Below are 18,025 nucleotides of genomic sequence, written 5' to 3' on the forward strand. Positions count from 1 at the left end.
AAGATCTCCTCCTGCAGTGACAAATCCCCTTCTTCCCCAAGCTATCATATAATCGTGCACCACTCCAAACGCATATCTACTATCTGTAAATATTTACTGTTTTTCCTTCTGCCAGGGTCAGGGTCTCAGTGAGTGCTACTAATTCTGCCACTTGGGCTGATAATGCCCCGGACAATACTGTTTCTAATTTTTCATTTACGACTGCCCACCCAGTTCGGGGAGACCCGTCAACATATTTTCTGGAGCCGTCCACGTACAGGGTAAGCTGTGGGTCTTCCAGAGGATCTTCCTCCAAAGGGTCTCCGTCTACTTCCTCATCTACTTCTGCACATACGTGGGGTTCCCCTGATCCCAGGATCCCTTCCGCGGGATTCTCCCCCATATCCCTAACAATTACCACTGATTCGTCCTTAGGTATTAGGACCGTCTCCCAACATGCCCTTCGCATGTTAGATACTGACCGTAGCTTATTATTATTTAACATTTCTACTATCGTGTGTCTGGTATGGAGGATAATGTCCCCGGTCATTACTGTGGGCTCGCTAACCTTTACCGCCCACGCTGCGCAATCCAGTGCTGCTACACATCGTGATAATCCAGTGGCTACGGATGACTGTTTAGTGGAGTAATATGCTACCGGCCGTCGCCTGTCCCCCATGTTGTTGGGTTATCACGGCGGCGTAGAACCCCCCTTTGTTTTCACAATGAATGTGGAATGGTTTCCTCATGTCGGGTAGACCGAGGCCAGGGGCCACTATCAGCGCTTGTTTTAAACTCCCATATGCCTGCTCCTGTTCTGGTCCCCACTCTACCGGGGTATTACCGGGACTCCCCCCTTTCACCAATTTCTGGATGGGTTCCGCTATAGCTGCAAAGTTCGCTATAAAATTCCTACTATAATTAAAGAGACCTAAAACCTTCCTGACTCCTCGTACTGAGACCGGTCGGGGCATCTCTTGTATGGCCTTCCGTCGGTCACCTGGCATGGCTCTGGTCCCCTGTGACAATTGTTGTCCCAGGTAAATAACTGTGCTCTGCCCGATTTGAGCTTTCTTAGGGTTTATCTTGAACCCTCCTATTTCCAGGGCTTGTAGGACTTCAGTTAACGCAGCTGCATGTCCATGCTCATCTTCCGAGGCGATTAACAGGTCATCCACGTATTGCAATACAGTGCTGCGGTACGGGTTGAGGTTCACTGTTTCTAACAGTGAACTCATTACCTGGTGGAATACCGCCGGGCTGTTATGGAACCCCTGAGGTAGCCTAGTCCATGTATACTGTCTTTCCCCGACCGTAAAGGCAAACTTATTCTGGGATTCCTGGTCTAAAGGTAAAGACCAGAATCCATTAGCTATGTCCAAAACTGTAAAAATCTTGTGCTCCAAGTTCAAGGCATTTAAGATTGTGGATGGGCTGGCCACTATTGGGTGCAATTCGGGCGTTACCTTGTTTAATTCCGTATAATCAATAGTCAGTCGGAATGATTTATCCGGTTTGGTGACTGGCCATACGGGCGAGTTGGTCGTGCTTTCGGTAATTCTAATTATGCCCCTTTCTTCCAGATCACGCACTATTTCTTGTACCGCTTCCCGGGCTTCTGGTTTAATAGGGTATTGCTTATGGGGCTTGTGTTCCAGACCTGGAACCGTGATTGGCTCCATTTTTACCTGTCCGGTGTCCTGTTTTGTCTTAGCCCAAATCCCTTTCATAATTTTGCATATGGTCCCGTATGGTTTCCGTTCTAGTTCCCAATCCCTGCTCAAAGATGCTGCACTCCCTACCCTAGCCAAATTGGTGCATGGTTTATCTATACTGACCTTGGACCCATCTCCTTTGGACCAAACAATTTTATTTTGCGCGGAGTCCACCAATATGTTAAATTCTTTTAGCAAGTCTATTCCTAATATGGTACCTTTGTTATTTGGACACACAAAATTGGGCGGGGAGGAGTTTTCCTGTTAACTCTAAAGCTTGTACCTCACTTTTATAAGCCTTAATTTTTATACCCCCTAATCCTACTATATATATATATTCCTTGGTTGTTGGAAGGGGCAAATCAGTCAAGGATACTGATGCTCCTGTGTCAACTAACATTTCACATGGTCGGCCCCCTAATAATGCTGCTACATAGACTCGGTTATCCGAGCCTCCTTTTACGGGGGCCGCCTCCCGTCATTGACTCTTCCCTTTCGACTTGAGGTACTCAAGAAAGTCCCTTCTATCCTCCGGACTGAGATAAGCGCCCTGTGTCTGGTCCACGTTTCCTTTCTTCTGCCAACAGCTGTAACTCTGGTGTCCTGGCTTACCGCAATAGTCACATCCCCCTTTCTTTCCACTCCTGCAATCCTTTGCCATATGTCCCATCTTCCCACAATTATAACAGTTCCCCTGAATCCTCTTGTTTGATTGTGATGCCTCCCCTGCTGCTACCCTTTCCTGTTTAACTTTTACACCTCCCTTTTCGGTGTGTTCAGATTCCTTTGCATCTATCTGACATGCCCATTGAACTGCGAAATCATACGTAGGGGCGGCTACTACCCCCATTTTTAGGATGGCTTGGTGTGCCGATGAGAGTCCATCCTTAAACATCTGGATGAAGGGCTGGTCTGTTCGTTGTGGGTTTGCTTGCCCTGACGATTCGCAATAGGCGTCAAACAATCGTTCTCCATAATCACTACTAGATTCTCCCTTTCTTTGCTTTATTGATTGGATTTTCCCCCAGTTTATAGTAGGGGCCCCAAGTGCCGTTTCTACTGCGATCTTAAAGGGCCCGTATGCTGCCCGCTGTGCTGCCAGTGCGGCACCCGCAGGTACTGCATCCGCCCACGCTTCGTCTTGCATGCCTGCAGCGGGGTTTACATTTCTCCATTTGTCGGCTGGGCATTTCGCCCTAACTAACTGGTGGATGTCTCGAGGATGTAAATCATGGATTTCCCATATTTCCTCTAAATTCCTCCAGAACTCTGAGTTCTGACTACGGGGTTTAAGGGTTCCTAAATCTTTAAGAATGGCTTGTTTTTCAAGAGGGGAGAAAGCCCAATATCGACTTTGAGCTGGCACTGGGTGTTGTATTACGGGTGCCATCGGCACTACTGGAATATCATTTTCGTCTCTAGGTGGAGCCGAGGCATACGGCGGGGGGTTTTCTTTATCCCGTTCGTCTCCTTTTCCCTTGCCTGTCAATTCCATCCTTTCTACTAAAGTTTCTAATTCTGCTATTCTTATTTCTTGTTCTTCCATCTTACTGGTTTGTGTCTTAACCCTTTTTGTTAACATTACTACCTGATGTATTAAAATTACTCCTGCTTTCTTAGTTTTCTTTTGTTTCTGCTTTTCCCACCACTCCTGCTGTGTTATTGGTTTTTCTAGTGGATCCCACCCATCTTTCTTCATTTTATCGATCAAACCCTTTTGGTCGTCAGCATAGAGCCGACTCATCGATCCTGGCGGACCCCAGTCTGGGCCTCCGCCTTCCGCCATAATGTATTAATTTTTTTTTTCACTAGTTTACCACGTTCCGGTCCACCCTAGTAACTCGTTCTCAGAGGTCATACCTATCGTCCACCACTAGATGGTGGCGGTCCTGACTTGTAACTATCCCTGTCAGAGGTGCTCGTCTGGCACTTGCAGGCTCTAATACATTAGCACAATACGTCACTTAATGCAATCCAACAGATCCCGCAACTCAACACAGCAGAGAGACTTTTAGTCTGTCTCGGATTCCCAACTAATTCTGGCCTTCACGTGGGGCCCAGTCGCCCTCTTAATTCCAGCTCAGTATGGGTCCTCGAGACATTTACATTCCGAAATAACACATCAGGTTTCAATCAACTTAACTACTATTTAAACTGCATCTCTCACCTGTCACGGATACCAGATTCTTTCGATACTGTGTTGCTGTCACACCGCCCTTCCGAGTGATCCAATTTCTGGACGGTCAAAGATCTGACTACTCGCCCCGCTCACTGGTGCAGGCGGTCTTCCAGCTCTGCAGTACCCTGCTCGCAGCACCAATTTGTTGGGTGAAAATAAATTCACATCTAATCTGTGGTAAAGTAAAAGGTGCAGTTTATTGAAAACAGAGCTCTGGGAGAAGCGTCTCAGACCCCGCGGTCTGTGCGAGCACCTGCTCCCCGATCAACAAAATTCACAAGCTTATATACAGTACAAGACTGGAGCACATCGATAGCCTTGATTACATTACTTATTCCTTGGCCAGTCTGGCTTCGTGGCAACAGCCGCCCCCCCTCCCCAATTATATTCCTTCAAAAACAACCTAATTATAACTTTACATCGTTAGCTAAGCCCCTTCTTTTAGTTCTGTCTTTTATCTAAGTTTGTCCAGTTATCTGGACAGCAGGGTCCTTTCTTACTTCATTGTGGCTTTGGCCGATCAGTGACTCGTGATTGGACATGGCTCAAAGGTTAATCAGCTTATATCTCCACATGCTTAATCACTTTTGTAGTTCAGTCCATTGTGTTTTTAAACTAGTCTCGACTGAAACTAGGTTGTCATGCTGTGTCGCTCGACTGCAACATTCAACTGGTTCAAATCCCAATCCTTCACCCGCGGTCTGAGGCCTTACCTGGGTCTCTGAAGCTTTTTCAAGCTTCCCGCTCGCGCCTCCCGCCGACACCCGCGGTGAAGCCTCCACCTTCTTAATAGGAGGTGGGGTGAGGCCAGCATTATGAAAAATGCTTACTGGATATTGCTATTCTCAGGAGCATTTTGCAATGTAAGTTTTCAAAAATGGAGTCCCCCAGCTTAAAAGTATTGAACGTAAAATGCTGCCTCTCTATTCTGTCAGCTATTTGTGGTTGTGTGCAACAGCTGCACAAGAGCAGCAGTATTCCGGATCAAAACACTTGTTCCTTCACTGTGTAATGTTTACACATTTCTAGATTAGTTTGAGGTGGTTCTTGACTTTTTTCCCAAGGAGTATAAATTGCTCTTTGCATTTTGTAACACTTCTAACTGGCGATGCTGTATGCTATAAATCTGCTCTGGAACTGTCTTCAGTTCCGCTACCTCTGTTGTTTTTAATTTAGTGCCTATAACCTTTAATCTCGGGAGGATGACAAATAACAGGCTCCAGATGGTTAGGTGAATTTTTGGAAAAAGAAATAGGGCCGTATTTTGCGACCCCTACAGGTGCGCACGCGCCCGCGCAAGTTCCAGGTTTAGGATTGCGAAGCACATACGCTAAAACCCGGCACTTGCGATCTGTCAAGAATCTTCTCGACAGATCCCCGGGAGAAGGGCCTCTGCGGGTGGAGAGTTGCACTATTTGCCCAACTTCCACCCGCTGTGCCTGTGAAATTCTTACGCCTGGTAGCGTAAGGCCTGCTTTTATACATAAGAGTTTTAAAAAGATAGAAAAATAACATTTTATCACGCATTTATGCATTAAAAACCCTGTCCAATGAGGTAAGTTTATTTTTAGCCCTGTTAAAACATAATTTATTTTTTTGAAAATTTTTATATTTGGTCTAAAATATTTAATTAAATACATATTTAAAATTAATTAAAATGCCAATTTTCTTTTATTTTATGTGTTCGTGCATTTTTTAAGTGATCCCCATTCATACTTATGGGGATTCCGTACGGACGGAACTCCCATAAGTATGAATGGTGATTCCCTTTTATTGGTTGGGCTGGCCCACGTGATCCCAGGGGGCGCTAGCGAACCACATGCGCCCCGGGATACGTGGGCCTCTGCCTGCGTGTACCCGGAGAGGCCCAGGATCGCAAGCCTCCGTACCTCCCGGGTCACCAGGTAAATGCGTAGATATTTTACAGGTCGGAGGCATCCATCTGCGGGAAGCCCCTGATCGCAAATGTTGGGCCAGAGACTTGGATCTTTCTTGGCAAGCACAGATCAGGGGGTTGAAATTGCATCTTCCAGATTTCTATGGCTTAGTACCAAGGCATGCAGTGCATTTAACCACACAGCCGTAGTTACTATATTGGGCACTTATTAGTTATTTCAAATATATTTAGTTATAGATGCAAAAAGTATGCTACCTAATGTGTATTAAAAAGAGTGGACTTTATTCAGGGTTCAAGTATGTTGGCTGAATACAGCATGGGAGTAATGTGACCACTGTAAGCTAAAGTCTGTTGGTACATTACCCACAGGATGTGCAGTGTTAATCAGTGTGAAATTGGACAACTTGTGGACTATTGGGGAGTGGAGTGAATGGCTAAAATTTACACTGAGGGATAAATTCTTCATACAAGTTGTATCTTATTCCCTCCACCCTCAAACTTTCTCCCCATCCCTCCTGAAAGCACCGACTATTGCTCCTGCCAGCCTTCTAGTACTTTCCCCAAAGAATGTCTTCTTTGTATGTGAGCTTCAACGATGAGTGTGTTGGAGGGCTATTTGGCAGTGGAGGAATCTGAGCAGAGCCAAATCGTGGCCTCACCTGATGGGCACATTATGCCCATTTTAACCAGGGTCTCTGGTCCACACTCGAGCAGGAACTTCGATGATTTTTACATTTTTCTTTTTTTTTACATTTGCCTTGCCCAAGGATGCTGTTGTGATTTCTCATTGCTGCTTTGGCAGAGATCAGTTAACTCACAGGAATTTGACCTGTATAGGTCAGTACTATACCATACATTGCACTGATCTGCTAAGCCAATGGGGGAAGGCACCGACTTGTACAAACCTTCGGGGAAGCATGACTGAGATGCACTTTCTCTTCGCAGTGAGTTCGTTAGAAGTAAACTCAAATTTTCCAAGTCCCAGGCTGCTGCGACTGATGGGATGTCTCCCTGGAGCACCAGAAATTTAACCTCATTCATTTAATATGGACAGGCAGGCTACCAAGTTCTGGTAACAAGACTGCCATTATTGAGGCAAAGGCAGCCATCTGAGATTGGGTTGCAATGCACTCTTAGTACTGATGTAGGTGGCGTTGGTACTCCTATGCTGCCGATGGAACCTGAGAGTTTTAGTCTTAAACTCATTCTCAGTATTCTGGTTAGTGATTTGCTTGAATGGATTACAATTTTGTGAAATTCAGTCTATAAATAATACCTTTAAGGATGTTCAAGTAATTTTTTTTTTACTACCGTGGATGTCAGGAATTGCGTTTGAAAATTGACTGGTTTACACAGAAAGGGCTTAACAGCCACTTCAAATGCACGTCTAGATTTTTGTTTGCTTGTTTTCCGGTGAAAGTGACGTCCTTATGCCTTCTCTTTAGGAAACCGGATATTCCAGTGCCGTACCTCTATTTTGATATGGGTGCTGCAGTTATCTGTGCCAGCTTCATGTCCTTTGGAGTGAAGAGGAGATGGTTTGCTTTGGGGGCTGCCCTTCAATTGGCTGTTAGCACGTATGCATCATACATTGGAGAACAAGTGCATTATGGCGATTGGCTCAAGGTAAGAAAAACAAAATTGTTGGTGTTCTGTACGAATAAACTGTGTGTAAAGGTAGGATCCTACTGCAAGTGCAGCTTCCAGTCTGCACAAATGCAGATGGCAAAAGGTAATTACATTTTGGTGTAATTCTGTTGCATATACTAATGTCTGTGGTTTATTACTGTAACGTCTAATCTAACTCTTTACTCACAGGAGAGTAAATTCAAGGGTGCAACCTCTTGGATTGTTCAGACTAGGGCTTAATTACAGAGTAGAAGTGACACAACCCTGGGATTGAGTTGTATTTTCATTGCACACCCTTGGCTGGAGATGGTCTTTGGTGTCAGGAAAGCTGATGAGGAAAAGGGGAATATATTAAATCCCAAAATATATAATCACCTAGTAAGGTACGTTTGGCTGCTAGATCGCTAACTTAAAACCACATGGCAAATTCGAGCTCTGTTATAACCTGTTAACTCGCATATAGACCTCACCGTTGCAAAATAAAATCAGTTTGAGTCAGGGTGTAGCCTACATGCAAGTTATTTTAATTCTAGATTTTATGGGTATAGGGGAGAGGAGGAGGTTCGAGTTTGGGGTATGGCCTATATTTGCGTCAGTATTGTAATAGATTTTGAACTTGAATTTTTGTTCTCTTAAACAGGGCTATGACTTCATGCTCCTTCAATATATTTTTTCTTTATTTCCTTCCCTTTCATAACCACCTGAATCACACATCCTAAGCTATAGCAGAGAGGACAGGTAGGTAGGTAACTGTGGCCATCTCTACCAATTTCTATGGCCAGCTGAGCTAGTGAGGGAGGGAGGAGGCTTATGGGGTGACTAAAGTGTGATTTGAGGTAGACTTTACTCTTGCTCATTTAATGTGTACATTGCATTCATTTTGTGCATCTGCTGTTGAAGCAGATAAAACCAAATCTGGATTGGAGAATGCCTCGATAATGTTAAACCACCCCCCTCCCCAACACACGCAAAACTGAAGGGTTTCAGAGGCTGCTTACCCATGAAGAAGATTTTCAGAAAAAAATGCACTTCTTAAAAAAAAAAACTTCAAATATTATTTGATAACATTAACGTGCAAAGTATTTGAGAGCTTTACTTCACTTGCCCCACCTGAACCCCCTCTTTTATATAAAAAAAAATAGCAGTGTTTCCTTCGGTCCCCCTATTCCACCAAAACGGGCACATTTCAGTACAAAATAACATTTTGTTGGAAGGGTGAATTTCAACTGGATTGAACATGGAGTTTATACCTGGTTCACATTTTTAATTTTATTAGGGTAGAATGTGTTTGAGATTCATTGGATTTCAAAGATGTGCCACAACCCGATTCATAAGAACATAAGAAATAGGAGCAGGAGCAGGCCATTCGGCCCCTCGAGCCTGCTCCGCCATTCAATAAGATCACGGCTGATCTGATCTTGGTCTCAGCTCCACTTTCCTGCCCACTCCCCATAACCCTGGACTCCCCTGTAGCTCAAATATCTCGATCGCCTCCTTGAATATATTCACTGATTCAGCCTCCACAGCTCGACCCTCTGAGAGAAGAAATTCCTCCTCATCTCCGTCTTAAATGGGTGACCCCTTATTCTGAAACTATGACCCATTTATCCCGACTCTCTGTTTTCTGTTAGTTAGCCAATCCTCTATCCATGCTAATATATTACCTCCAACACTGTGAGCTCTTCTCTTGTGCAGTGACCTTTTATGTGGCACCTAATCAAATGCCTTTTGGAAATCCAAATACACTACATCATCTGGGCAGCGATTGAGTTCTGATTTTCGATACATTTTTGAGCTAGTGTGGCATTTTACTATTTGATGAGGTTGACTATTCAAATATTTTTGATACTAGATTGATGAAGGAACAAAAAAGTCAGTACGTAGATGAAGTATATAAATAAGCATTTTGAATCCCACAGGTAAGAATGTATTCCAGAACTATAGCCGTTATTGGAGGATTTCTGATTTTAGCGAGTGGTGCTGGCGAGGTGTATCGGCAGAAGCCGCGCACGAGGTCATTACAGTCAACTGGACAAGTGTTTCTTGGCATCAACCTTATTTGTGTGGTGAGTAATTGACCTTCCTGACTTTAAAAAAAAAAGGAGAAAAAAAGGAAGATTTGCATTTATATAGCGCCTTTCATGACCTCCGGATGTCCCAAAGCGCTTTACAGCCAATTAAGTACTTTTTGAAATAACAGAAAATGCTGGAAATACTCAGCAGGCCAGGCAGCATCCGTGGAGAGAGAAACAGAGTTAACGTTTCAGGTCTGGGACCCTTCATCAGAACTGGAAAAAGCTGGAGATGTAACAGATATTAAGCAGGTGCAGAGACAGCGGGGGGGGGTTTAGGAGGGGAGGAAGGAATTGAAAGAACATCCTGTACTTTTGTAAGAGGCAGGAAAGATAAAATGTTGCAAATGGGAATTGCAAAAATCATACTGCATGAAAAATGGGGGCAGGGATAATTATCTGAAATTGTTGAACTCGATGTTGAACAATTTCGGATAATTATCCCTGCCCCCATTTTTCATGCAGCATGATTTTTGCCACTCCCCCCTGTCTCTGCACTTGCTTAATATCTGTTACATCTCCAGCTTTTTCCAGTTCTGATGAAGGGTCCCAGACCTGAAACGTTAACTCTGTTTCTCGCTCCACAGATGCTGCCTGGCCTGCTGAGTATTTCCAGCGTTTTCTGTTGTTGTTTCAGATTTCCAGCATCTGCAGTATTTTGCTATTGTAAAAGTACTTTTTGAAGTGTAGTCACTGCTGTAGTGTAGAAAATGCTGCAGACAATTTGTGCACAGCAAGCTCCCACAAACAGCAATGTGATAATGACCAGATAATCTGTTTTAGTGAACTCCAGCTAACTGTGGTCATAAAGTAGGCATGCTTATCTCTACAGTCACAAACTATAATAAAAAAAATTTGCACGAGTAACTATTTTCTATGCATAGCAATGTTGTATTGGTATGCTATTGATGAGGATCAGGAGGCCATCAGTGCTATTCGGATGTGAGAGGTTACAAATTTCAGCTTTGCACTGTAGCTTCAGAGTGGCAACATCTGCATTTTTTTGGGAGTACAAATTTGGAACCAGTGCTAGTCTATTTCTTTACATCTCCGTTCTCTGCACTTTTCACCCATCCCCGAAAACCTTTTTCCCCATCCCATCCCCGAAAGCCTATCAACAGTGCAAAATGGCATTTGAGGTGGTTTTTGGGCTGAGGTAGCATACTTTAGCTGTGCTTTGCTATTCACAAGAACATGCACCAGTTATAAAAGATGGCATTTTAAGTTTTGTACCATTTACACTGTGCTTTATTTTCAAGTCGTGGAATCCTAACTGTACGGTATTTAATCTACAGGCCTACTCCCTGCAGCACAGTAAAGAGGACCGCCTGGCCTATCTGAACCACGTTCTAGGAGGTGAACTTGCACTGCAGTTGTTGTTTGTACTGTATGCCGTGCTGGCTTTGTCTTTCCTCTCTGGGTATTGTGTACGGACTGCAGCCCAGATACTCTCCATTCTTATGCCCATAGTAGTTCTCTTTATTGATGGAAATGTGGGCTATTGGCACCATTCCCGCCGGATCGAGTTCTGGAATCAAATGAAACTGCTCGGGCAGAATGTGGACATTTTTGGTGCTGCTATAATTTTGGCTACAGATGGCTAATATTTTTTAAATGCAGCGTTCTTCAATGCATGGCACAAATGAAACCACTGCCTTGTACTGCTATTTATTTGACATTTTTTTTTAATGTATAGGTTCTTAAATATATTTTCAATATACTGTAGATCATATTCTCGGACGATTCTAAAGATAAACCGAACTGTGTATGAACAATTGCTTGGATACTAGTGAATATGCTAAATATCTGCGGGCCGACTTTCTGACTGTACGCTCCTGGCACAGAGCCTCACCCTCTAGGACCGCACCTCAAGAAATCACGGCATGCTCTCGGCAGAGGAGCTTTCACGCCAGGAGTATATATTTGGAAAATCGGCCCACTTTTGTGTTCATTGATCTGCTCTTTTTACCAAAGTCCAATTTAGGTAAATTTATATCAATCCTGTGTGCTGCATCATGAATGATAAGCAAGGCCCATGATTTGTTACAGCGTGATGTCCTGTGATTTATGTAACCTCTTGTGATGTGTTCCTTTATTCCCTCAGCAACATCATTTGAAAAATTTCCATTAACTCCTGCAAATTGACTTCCTCCCACTTTTAAAACCCCCAATATGTTTTTCCATTTTCTATTTCCTTATCTGCTTGCCTCGGTTACTCATGCCATTAAGCTGAGCTGGAGCTGCACCGCTGAGATATCAGCTGATCCACCTGGTGGCTTCAAGCACCTGCTGTGTGTTGAGCCAGTGGATTTGTTACAGTCCGCAGGTGGGATATTTCAGAACACCGTTCCTATTGTAGGGTGTGGTTTCGTTTTGACGCTAATGCCACGGACACGCCCAGCTGCACAGGTCAGCACTAAAGGCAATACATCAGCAAGCTCTACAGTGATGTAGTAGTTTAATTCAAGTAAAATCAAAAACAAAGCATCTGATCCAAAAGGATTAATCTTCTAAAATGTCCCACTTGGTTCTGTAGCAGGGTGGGCAGGTGCATGGTGAAGCTAAGCCAGAAGATCAGCTGATGAATCAGCTCTAATGCAGGTGGATACTGTTGGCCGGAGCAATGTGGGTGTTGCTGTTAAGACGTAGCACCTATCTATCCTTTGAATGTAGTGATCATAATGTTTTAAACGTGATTATTTTTTCTTTTGTAAAGTGAGTGAGTTACCTAATCTTTTAACCAATTCTTGTGATTTTTCACCCCCACCCCCAAATTTCTCTCTACCCTGAGTTTCTCTTCACATCACTAGCTTTAATAAGTCGTTACCCCTGGATGTATGTCAGGTTATATTTTTTTTTTTTTTAAAAGGTAAAGCTGCCTTTTTTAATCTGAAAGTTGTCTTTCCGGATGCATTCATGAAGCCCTTTGTCTCCAATTTTTTAGTGAAACTGTGACGGTGAGAGCTTTGATGTGCTCCAAGGGGAGTCTGCCAACTCATTGGTGACATTCATTGAGTTTTTAGATCAACTCTGAGCTTTCTTTCCTCTTCTCTTCGCCCCCTTCCCCCACCACCACTGAACAAAATCTGTACTAAGACTTTACAGCTCCTCAAAAACTGTTTTGTGATCAATCTGAAAACAGACCAAACAAATTGAAACCAGGAATAAAAAGTGAACTTTCTTAGTGAGGAAGTAGAGGACATTTTGTGACCAGCCATATTATAAATAGTTTGTGTGTGCCCGATCAGAACGATGAAGGCATGAGTTGCGGTGGAGGTATGGATTATATGTCGTGGCTAAAGGCGCACTCCATTGGGTTTAATCCTAGTCTCGCCTCTATTATAATTAATCTGTTTGAGGGGGCTTAAATTGAGTTTATTATCTTTTTGCTTTTGTACTTGTTAGCGAACACTTATACAGGAATAGAAAGATCTTAAATGAGGAATTTTTGGGTGGCAAAAAAACATGAAAGAATTCACAGCACAAACACTCTATGTTGAGGTAATTTTGCTTGTCAATCAAAGTGCTTGTGCAATGTTGGGGCACCTGTTATGTGAATGGTGGCATCTGGATAATTTGCCTGAAAAATAGGCTCTCTATTGTATATGATAACACTACTGCAGCCTTGTAGCTCATGTTTCTAAAATTTATATATATCTGAAGTCTTAACCATATTTCAGTGGGATTTAAAATCTCTCTAGTTTGTGAATTTTGCTGAAATTTGCTAAAACAAATCTAATCTATCCTTGTCCAGATTATCGTTGTTACTTATTTCCCATGAATAGCATGTTTATATTAGGTAGGTGGTGTGAATGTGGATCAACTGGATCCAGTTCACTCGCTGCTATTTGTTTCTTGTTGGTTAATCTGTATTGTATAAGGTTAGATTTGTGTTTATATAGCAGGGACCTGTACTGTGTTTCCAATGCAATGATGATGATGCTGTATATACAAAGGGTTTAGATTGAGTGATTACACTTGATCTGAATTCAATCTGGGACCCATTAATAATGACGTACGTACTGGGGTGCACTATTCCTGTTTGTAATTTTTTCCCCATATCTACATTTTACACTGTGAGTGCGTCTAGCAAACGGTGGAAGGAGGGAAAGAGACTTCATCCACCGTTGCTGCATGGGACTGGTGTCAAAATAGATTGAGCTCTGGCTTGTCGCCTTTTCTCTGCTACTATAAAAGTCAGCAGACGAAATGAAATTGGGCAATCTCAAACCAATTCCTAGTTAAAGTCAGACCACAAAACTGGCCATAATAACATGGCACTATGTTGGGCATCTGACCTGGGTCTTGATAGCTGGTGTGGGAAATGGGATACTTTCTTACTGGTACAGTCGTGATGCTCGGCAGAGGTTTGGGATTAAGACATATTTAAGGCTTTATTTCTTGAGTAACCATTGTGCATTTGATCTGGGAGTGCCTTATGTTGACATTGGATGCAAAAAGTGGAAAGTGTTCAGTCGTCCCAGCACTAATCTTTACATTCACATTAAAAAAGGAGCACTGTATGAATGATTAAATGATCATCTTTGGGTAACTGTTCAAATTAAACTATCTGAAGCAAACTCTTCTGTTCAAAGCTCTTTAAATACTTGTGGACTAATCTCAGGTGTCTTTCATGGATAGTTTTTCAGAAACCATTGTATTTTCAATTTGATATATATTTAGAAAGACAAGTAGATTACCAGTCAACCAAAGAGTGTCCCATGGGCTAATTAGAACAAGTCTCCATTAATAAACTTGTAATTTTAAATTGTTTCAGTGCAACTTGTCTTCAATTAGAATGAAGTGGCGGTTACTTTATATAGTGATTGAATTTCAATCTAAATACATGGTTTGCAGTGTAATAGCAATATTCACACAGATTCACAGAAACCCCACAGTGCAGATAGAGGCCATTTCGGCCCATCGAGCCTGCACCGACACATATCCCACCCGATCCCCGTAACCCCTACACCAACACATATCCCACCCTATCCCCGTAACCCCACGTATTTAATCCCCCTAACACTAAGGGTCAATTTATCATAGCCAATCAACCTAACCCGCACATCTTTGGACTGTGGGAGGAAACCGGAGCACCCGGAGGAAACCCACGCAAACACGGGGAGAATGTGCAAACTTGTAATTCAAGCATATTTAGGAGTTTTTACCATTTAATTCTGTGCTGCCTGACATGTATTCTCTTTATTCTACATGTATAATTTGGATTTATCTACAGTTACCTTTTTAAAACAAAGTTGATTTGAAGTTGAAAGTGAAAATGGATGTCACTAATGTCTTCACTTAAACAAAAGCCTATTAGAATACCCTTCAGTAAAAATCTTTTTGCTGACTTAAAAAAGATACATGTTAGTGAGGTATATTTTTGTCATTCACTTTTCCTCCACGGAGAACTGCCATTTTGCATCTTCTTGAGCCAAGTTTCTTCAATGACATGCAATCTCTTATCATTTACAATGCCTCCTGATGTGAGAGCAAATGGAAGCAAAGTTACAGCATTGAATACATCTCCAACCAGGTAGAAATGTTTTCTTTAAATCAAACACAATTCTACAGGTAGAGAATACTTCATACTAAAAGTACTTCCTTAGGATTTTCTTTAATGAAATTAATACTGTAATTCTGGTACAGTAATGTAGCATCCAATTTTCCAATCCCATTGACTTTTGTGGCAGTCAATTGAATAAGGATACAGGAAACTTTGTGCTATCCGGGACCGAGCTGTTGCCGTCCTATCAAAACTGCCGGACAAACCAGCGCTAATGTTGAAACATACGGAGATTTTGAGCTCCGTATCTGGCAACAAATCCTGTTGCCAACAGCTTCTAAACAGTCGGCCGTACCTTGCAAGCGTCTCTGTAGCTTAGCAATAGCTTCAGTGAGACCTTGCAGAGCCTGACTGGTGAAAAGAAAAAAAACCTAACGAAACGGCTCCTGATTTTTGCCGGTGGCTCGAGCATTCCGGACAGTTAACCTCCGGATAAACCAAAGTTTCCTGTAATTGTAAGACAAAAATAGTTTAAAGCTTTAACAGCAAATTAGATCGCAACAAAGTCCTCTATTCTCACCAAGCTAGTCAAATTCCATAATATGTACTCCACTGCTGGTAAATGTTCCAGTACATACATGTACTGTGTGCTAAAATAGGGAATGTGAAGCCAATTTCAAACATTCAATGATTACCTTGTGCTCTTAATTGTCCTGTTGCAACTTGGAATCTTAGAATTTAGGTACTATGTCTTCCATTTGCAGGCGTTCTTCTGTAAGATTGTCTTTATTATCTGGTACTTTACTTCACCTTCCATTATCTGGACATGTATGTGTGTACACGTACAGCAGGTGGGCACTTACAAGTATGTTCCAGTCTACACACTCCTCAGAAAATATGGGAATAGTTTAACCATACCTTATCTTCTCCTTTCATTCTTTCCTCCTTCTTGACATATGCCATGCACTGCTTGGGAGGGAAGGAATGTGCCCTGCTTCCGGCCTTCTGCCAGTGGTCCTCTGAAAAATGTGTGGTGGTCCATGTTGATGTATTTTCCAACTTCCGCCCTGTGCCCTCCCCAACAGCCAATACTGCAAACTCACCAGCGTGGTGGTTGGGGGGTGGGGGCTCACAGATGCAAATATAGCATTCATTACTATCTTGTTGATTTTCATTGACCAGCTATCATTAAAGGTAAATTCACAACTTTCAATTTAAAAATATAAATCAATCTAAATTGGATTTCTATATCTACGGTGTCCCATTGTCATGTTCTTTCAAATATGTGGTTTGATTGAATTCCACAAACTGGGTGGTTCTAAGTAAACTATGTTGGGGTGTAAGGAAAATCCAATAGCTTGAATCTGATCTAAAGTTCATCATTAATAGATGTGAAAACTCAATGTTTTATGTCAAAAATAATGTGACTTAAGAACAGTAAGGCTTGTCTTATTTAGTGATCATTGATTAAATGGGTGCTTTTTTTTTGGATAAACATAACCCTTTATTACTGTATTTGCCAATTGGAACTTGAGCCAGTAACATGAAGTCTTTTCTGTGCACACTTGCATACTGTTTACATGACCTTGATGGGCATCAATGCTAACGTCATAGTATTTCATAATTAGATGTCAGGAATATTTCTTCCCTCTGATGCTTCCCCAACCCCCAATTAATTGTCGAGGACTTTCTCCAAATATGTTGGCATTTTTGTGACTCTGCAAACACAGTGAAGGGATTTTAGTCATGGAACATTTTCTGTTTATAAAGATGCTTACAAAAATCTGTTGCAATATATAAGAAAAAAAAATTCATGCTGACACCACAAAATCTAATGCTTCTAATGTAAAACCAATCAACACTCCCCTCCTTGTTAAGCTATCCTCCGAAGCCTAAGGATTTGAAGATATAATTGAATATATTGGTGTAATTTAGCTGTGCTGTGGTATACACACTGCCAAGTGCAGTGATTTCATTTCAGCCATTTATAGGCGTGCAAGATCACGAAACACAACATCTTACACAAGCTTTAAAGTTCCAATGTTGCACGGTCATGAAAGTTGCATATGCAGACTTAAAACTAAAGCAACTGTATTTGAAGAACTGTACACTCTCTCATGGTAAGAGCTTTATCAGCTAATGCTGTTCATGAAAATAGAAAATTAAGACCAAATTAGTTTAGAGTTCAGGGTAAACTAAGCACATTGACCAGATAAGGTCAGATGGACAACCTAAGGAAATACATTGAAATGTTCTTATGGTTGTTAAATTTTATGTTCGTCAAAGCAATTTTAGAAATGTGACCAGAGGGGCAATAGAAAGCATCTTTCAGAACTGCTGAGGAACAGTGCATCTGAGAGTTTTGGACACATGTTTCTAATGAAACTCTGCATGGTGATCTGATTTGTCATGGGCTTGTATTTGAGTGATTGTAATACATGGCAGCCATTCTATTGTATCAGTGTGGCTTAACTTAAAGCTAACAGGCTTGCTGAAGTAGATCTGATCCTCGGTGAGACTGGATTTTCCACCCATTGTTGAGAAAATCTAGTCCCAACATGCTTGTTGTGCAGAAAACCCCACCACTAAAACTTGCATGTATGGAAAGTGTAAATGTATGGACACTGCCTGTTGTATACTTGAAATATTTTACTATTTAATATCTGCCAGGATTATCTTTGTTTGTGTAGCCAGCTCAGAATTTTTTCAATATATGAACTGCACTATTGACAATATATGACTGAAAAATGTTTACAATTTGAAAAAGCATAATGTATACATTTTATGTAACTAAATTGATACTTTTATTAAAAGGCTCAAAACACCTTTCATTCAGTACCAATAATGGGTGTGTGCTCCCAATTTATTTTGTTGAGTTCATGTTAAAACCTTTTAATAATGAAGTCCAGAACCATAAGAAATGGTCCCCATACCCTAGATGAAGCTTTGATAGAGTTGAAAGTGGAACTAATCTTCAAGATTTTAACTGTAATAAAGCTTCAAAAGTACTTTTCATAATTTCTCAATCTTTCAGAAAGGTTTTCCTCA

The 18,025-nt window shown here is 41.9% G+C and overlaps 1 protein-coding gene across 1 annotated transcript in view; it reads left to right on the plus strand.

The window, feature by feature from the left end:
- tmem101 (transmembrane protein 101) overlaps positions 1 to 17,822 on the plus strand; it is a 32,154-nt gene extending 14,332 nt beyond the window's left edge. Inside the window, exons 2-4 of the mRNA XM_085966344.1 lie at positions 7,216 to 7,396; positions 9,319 to 9,465; positions 10,767 to 17,822. Coding sequence (XP_085822470.1) covers positions 7,216 to 7,396; positions 9,319 to 9,465; positions 10,767 to 11,075 — 637 coding nt within the window. The 3' untranslated portion in view covers positions 11,076 to 17,822. The remainder of the gene's footprint in view (positions 1 to 7,215; positions 7,397 to 9,318; positions 9,466 to 10,766) is intronic.
- The last annotated feature ends 203 nt before the right edge of the window (positions 17,823 to 18,025 follow it).

This window comes from Somniosus microcephalus, chromosome 24 (assembly GCF_052327205.1).
Source record: "Somniosus microcephalus isolate GS21.2 chromosome 24, FLI_Smic_1.0, whole genome shotgun sequence".
Lineage (NCBI taxonomy): Eukaryota > Metazoa > Chordata > Chondrichthyes > Squaliformes > Somniosidae > Somniosus > Somniosus microcephalus.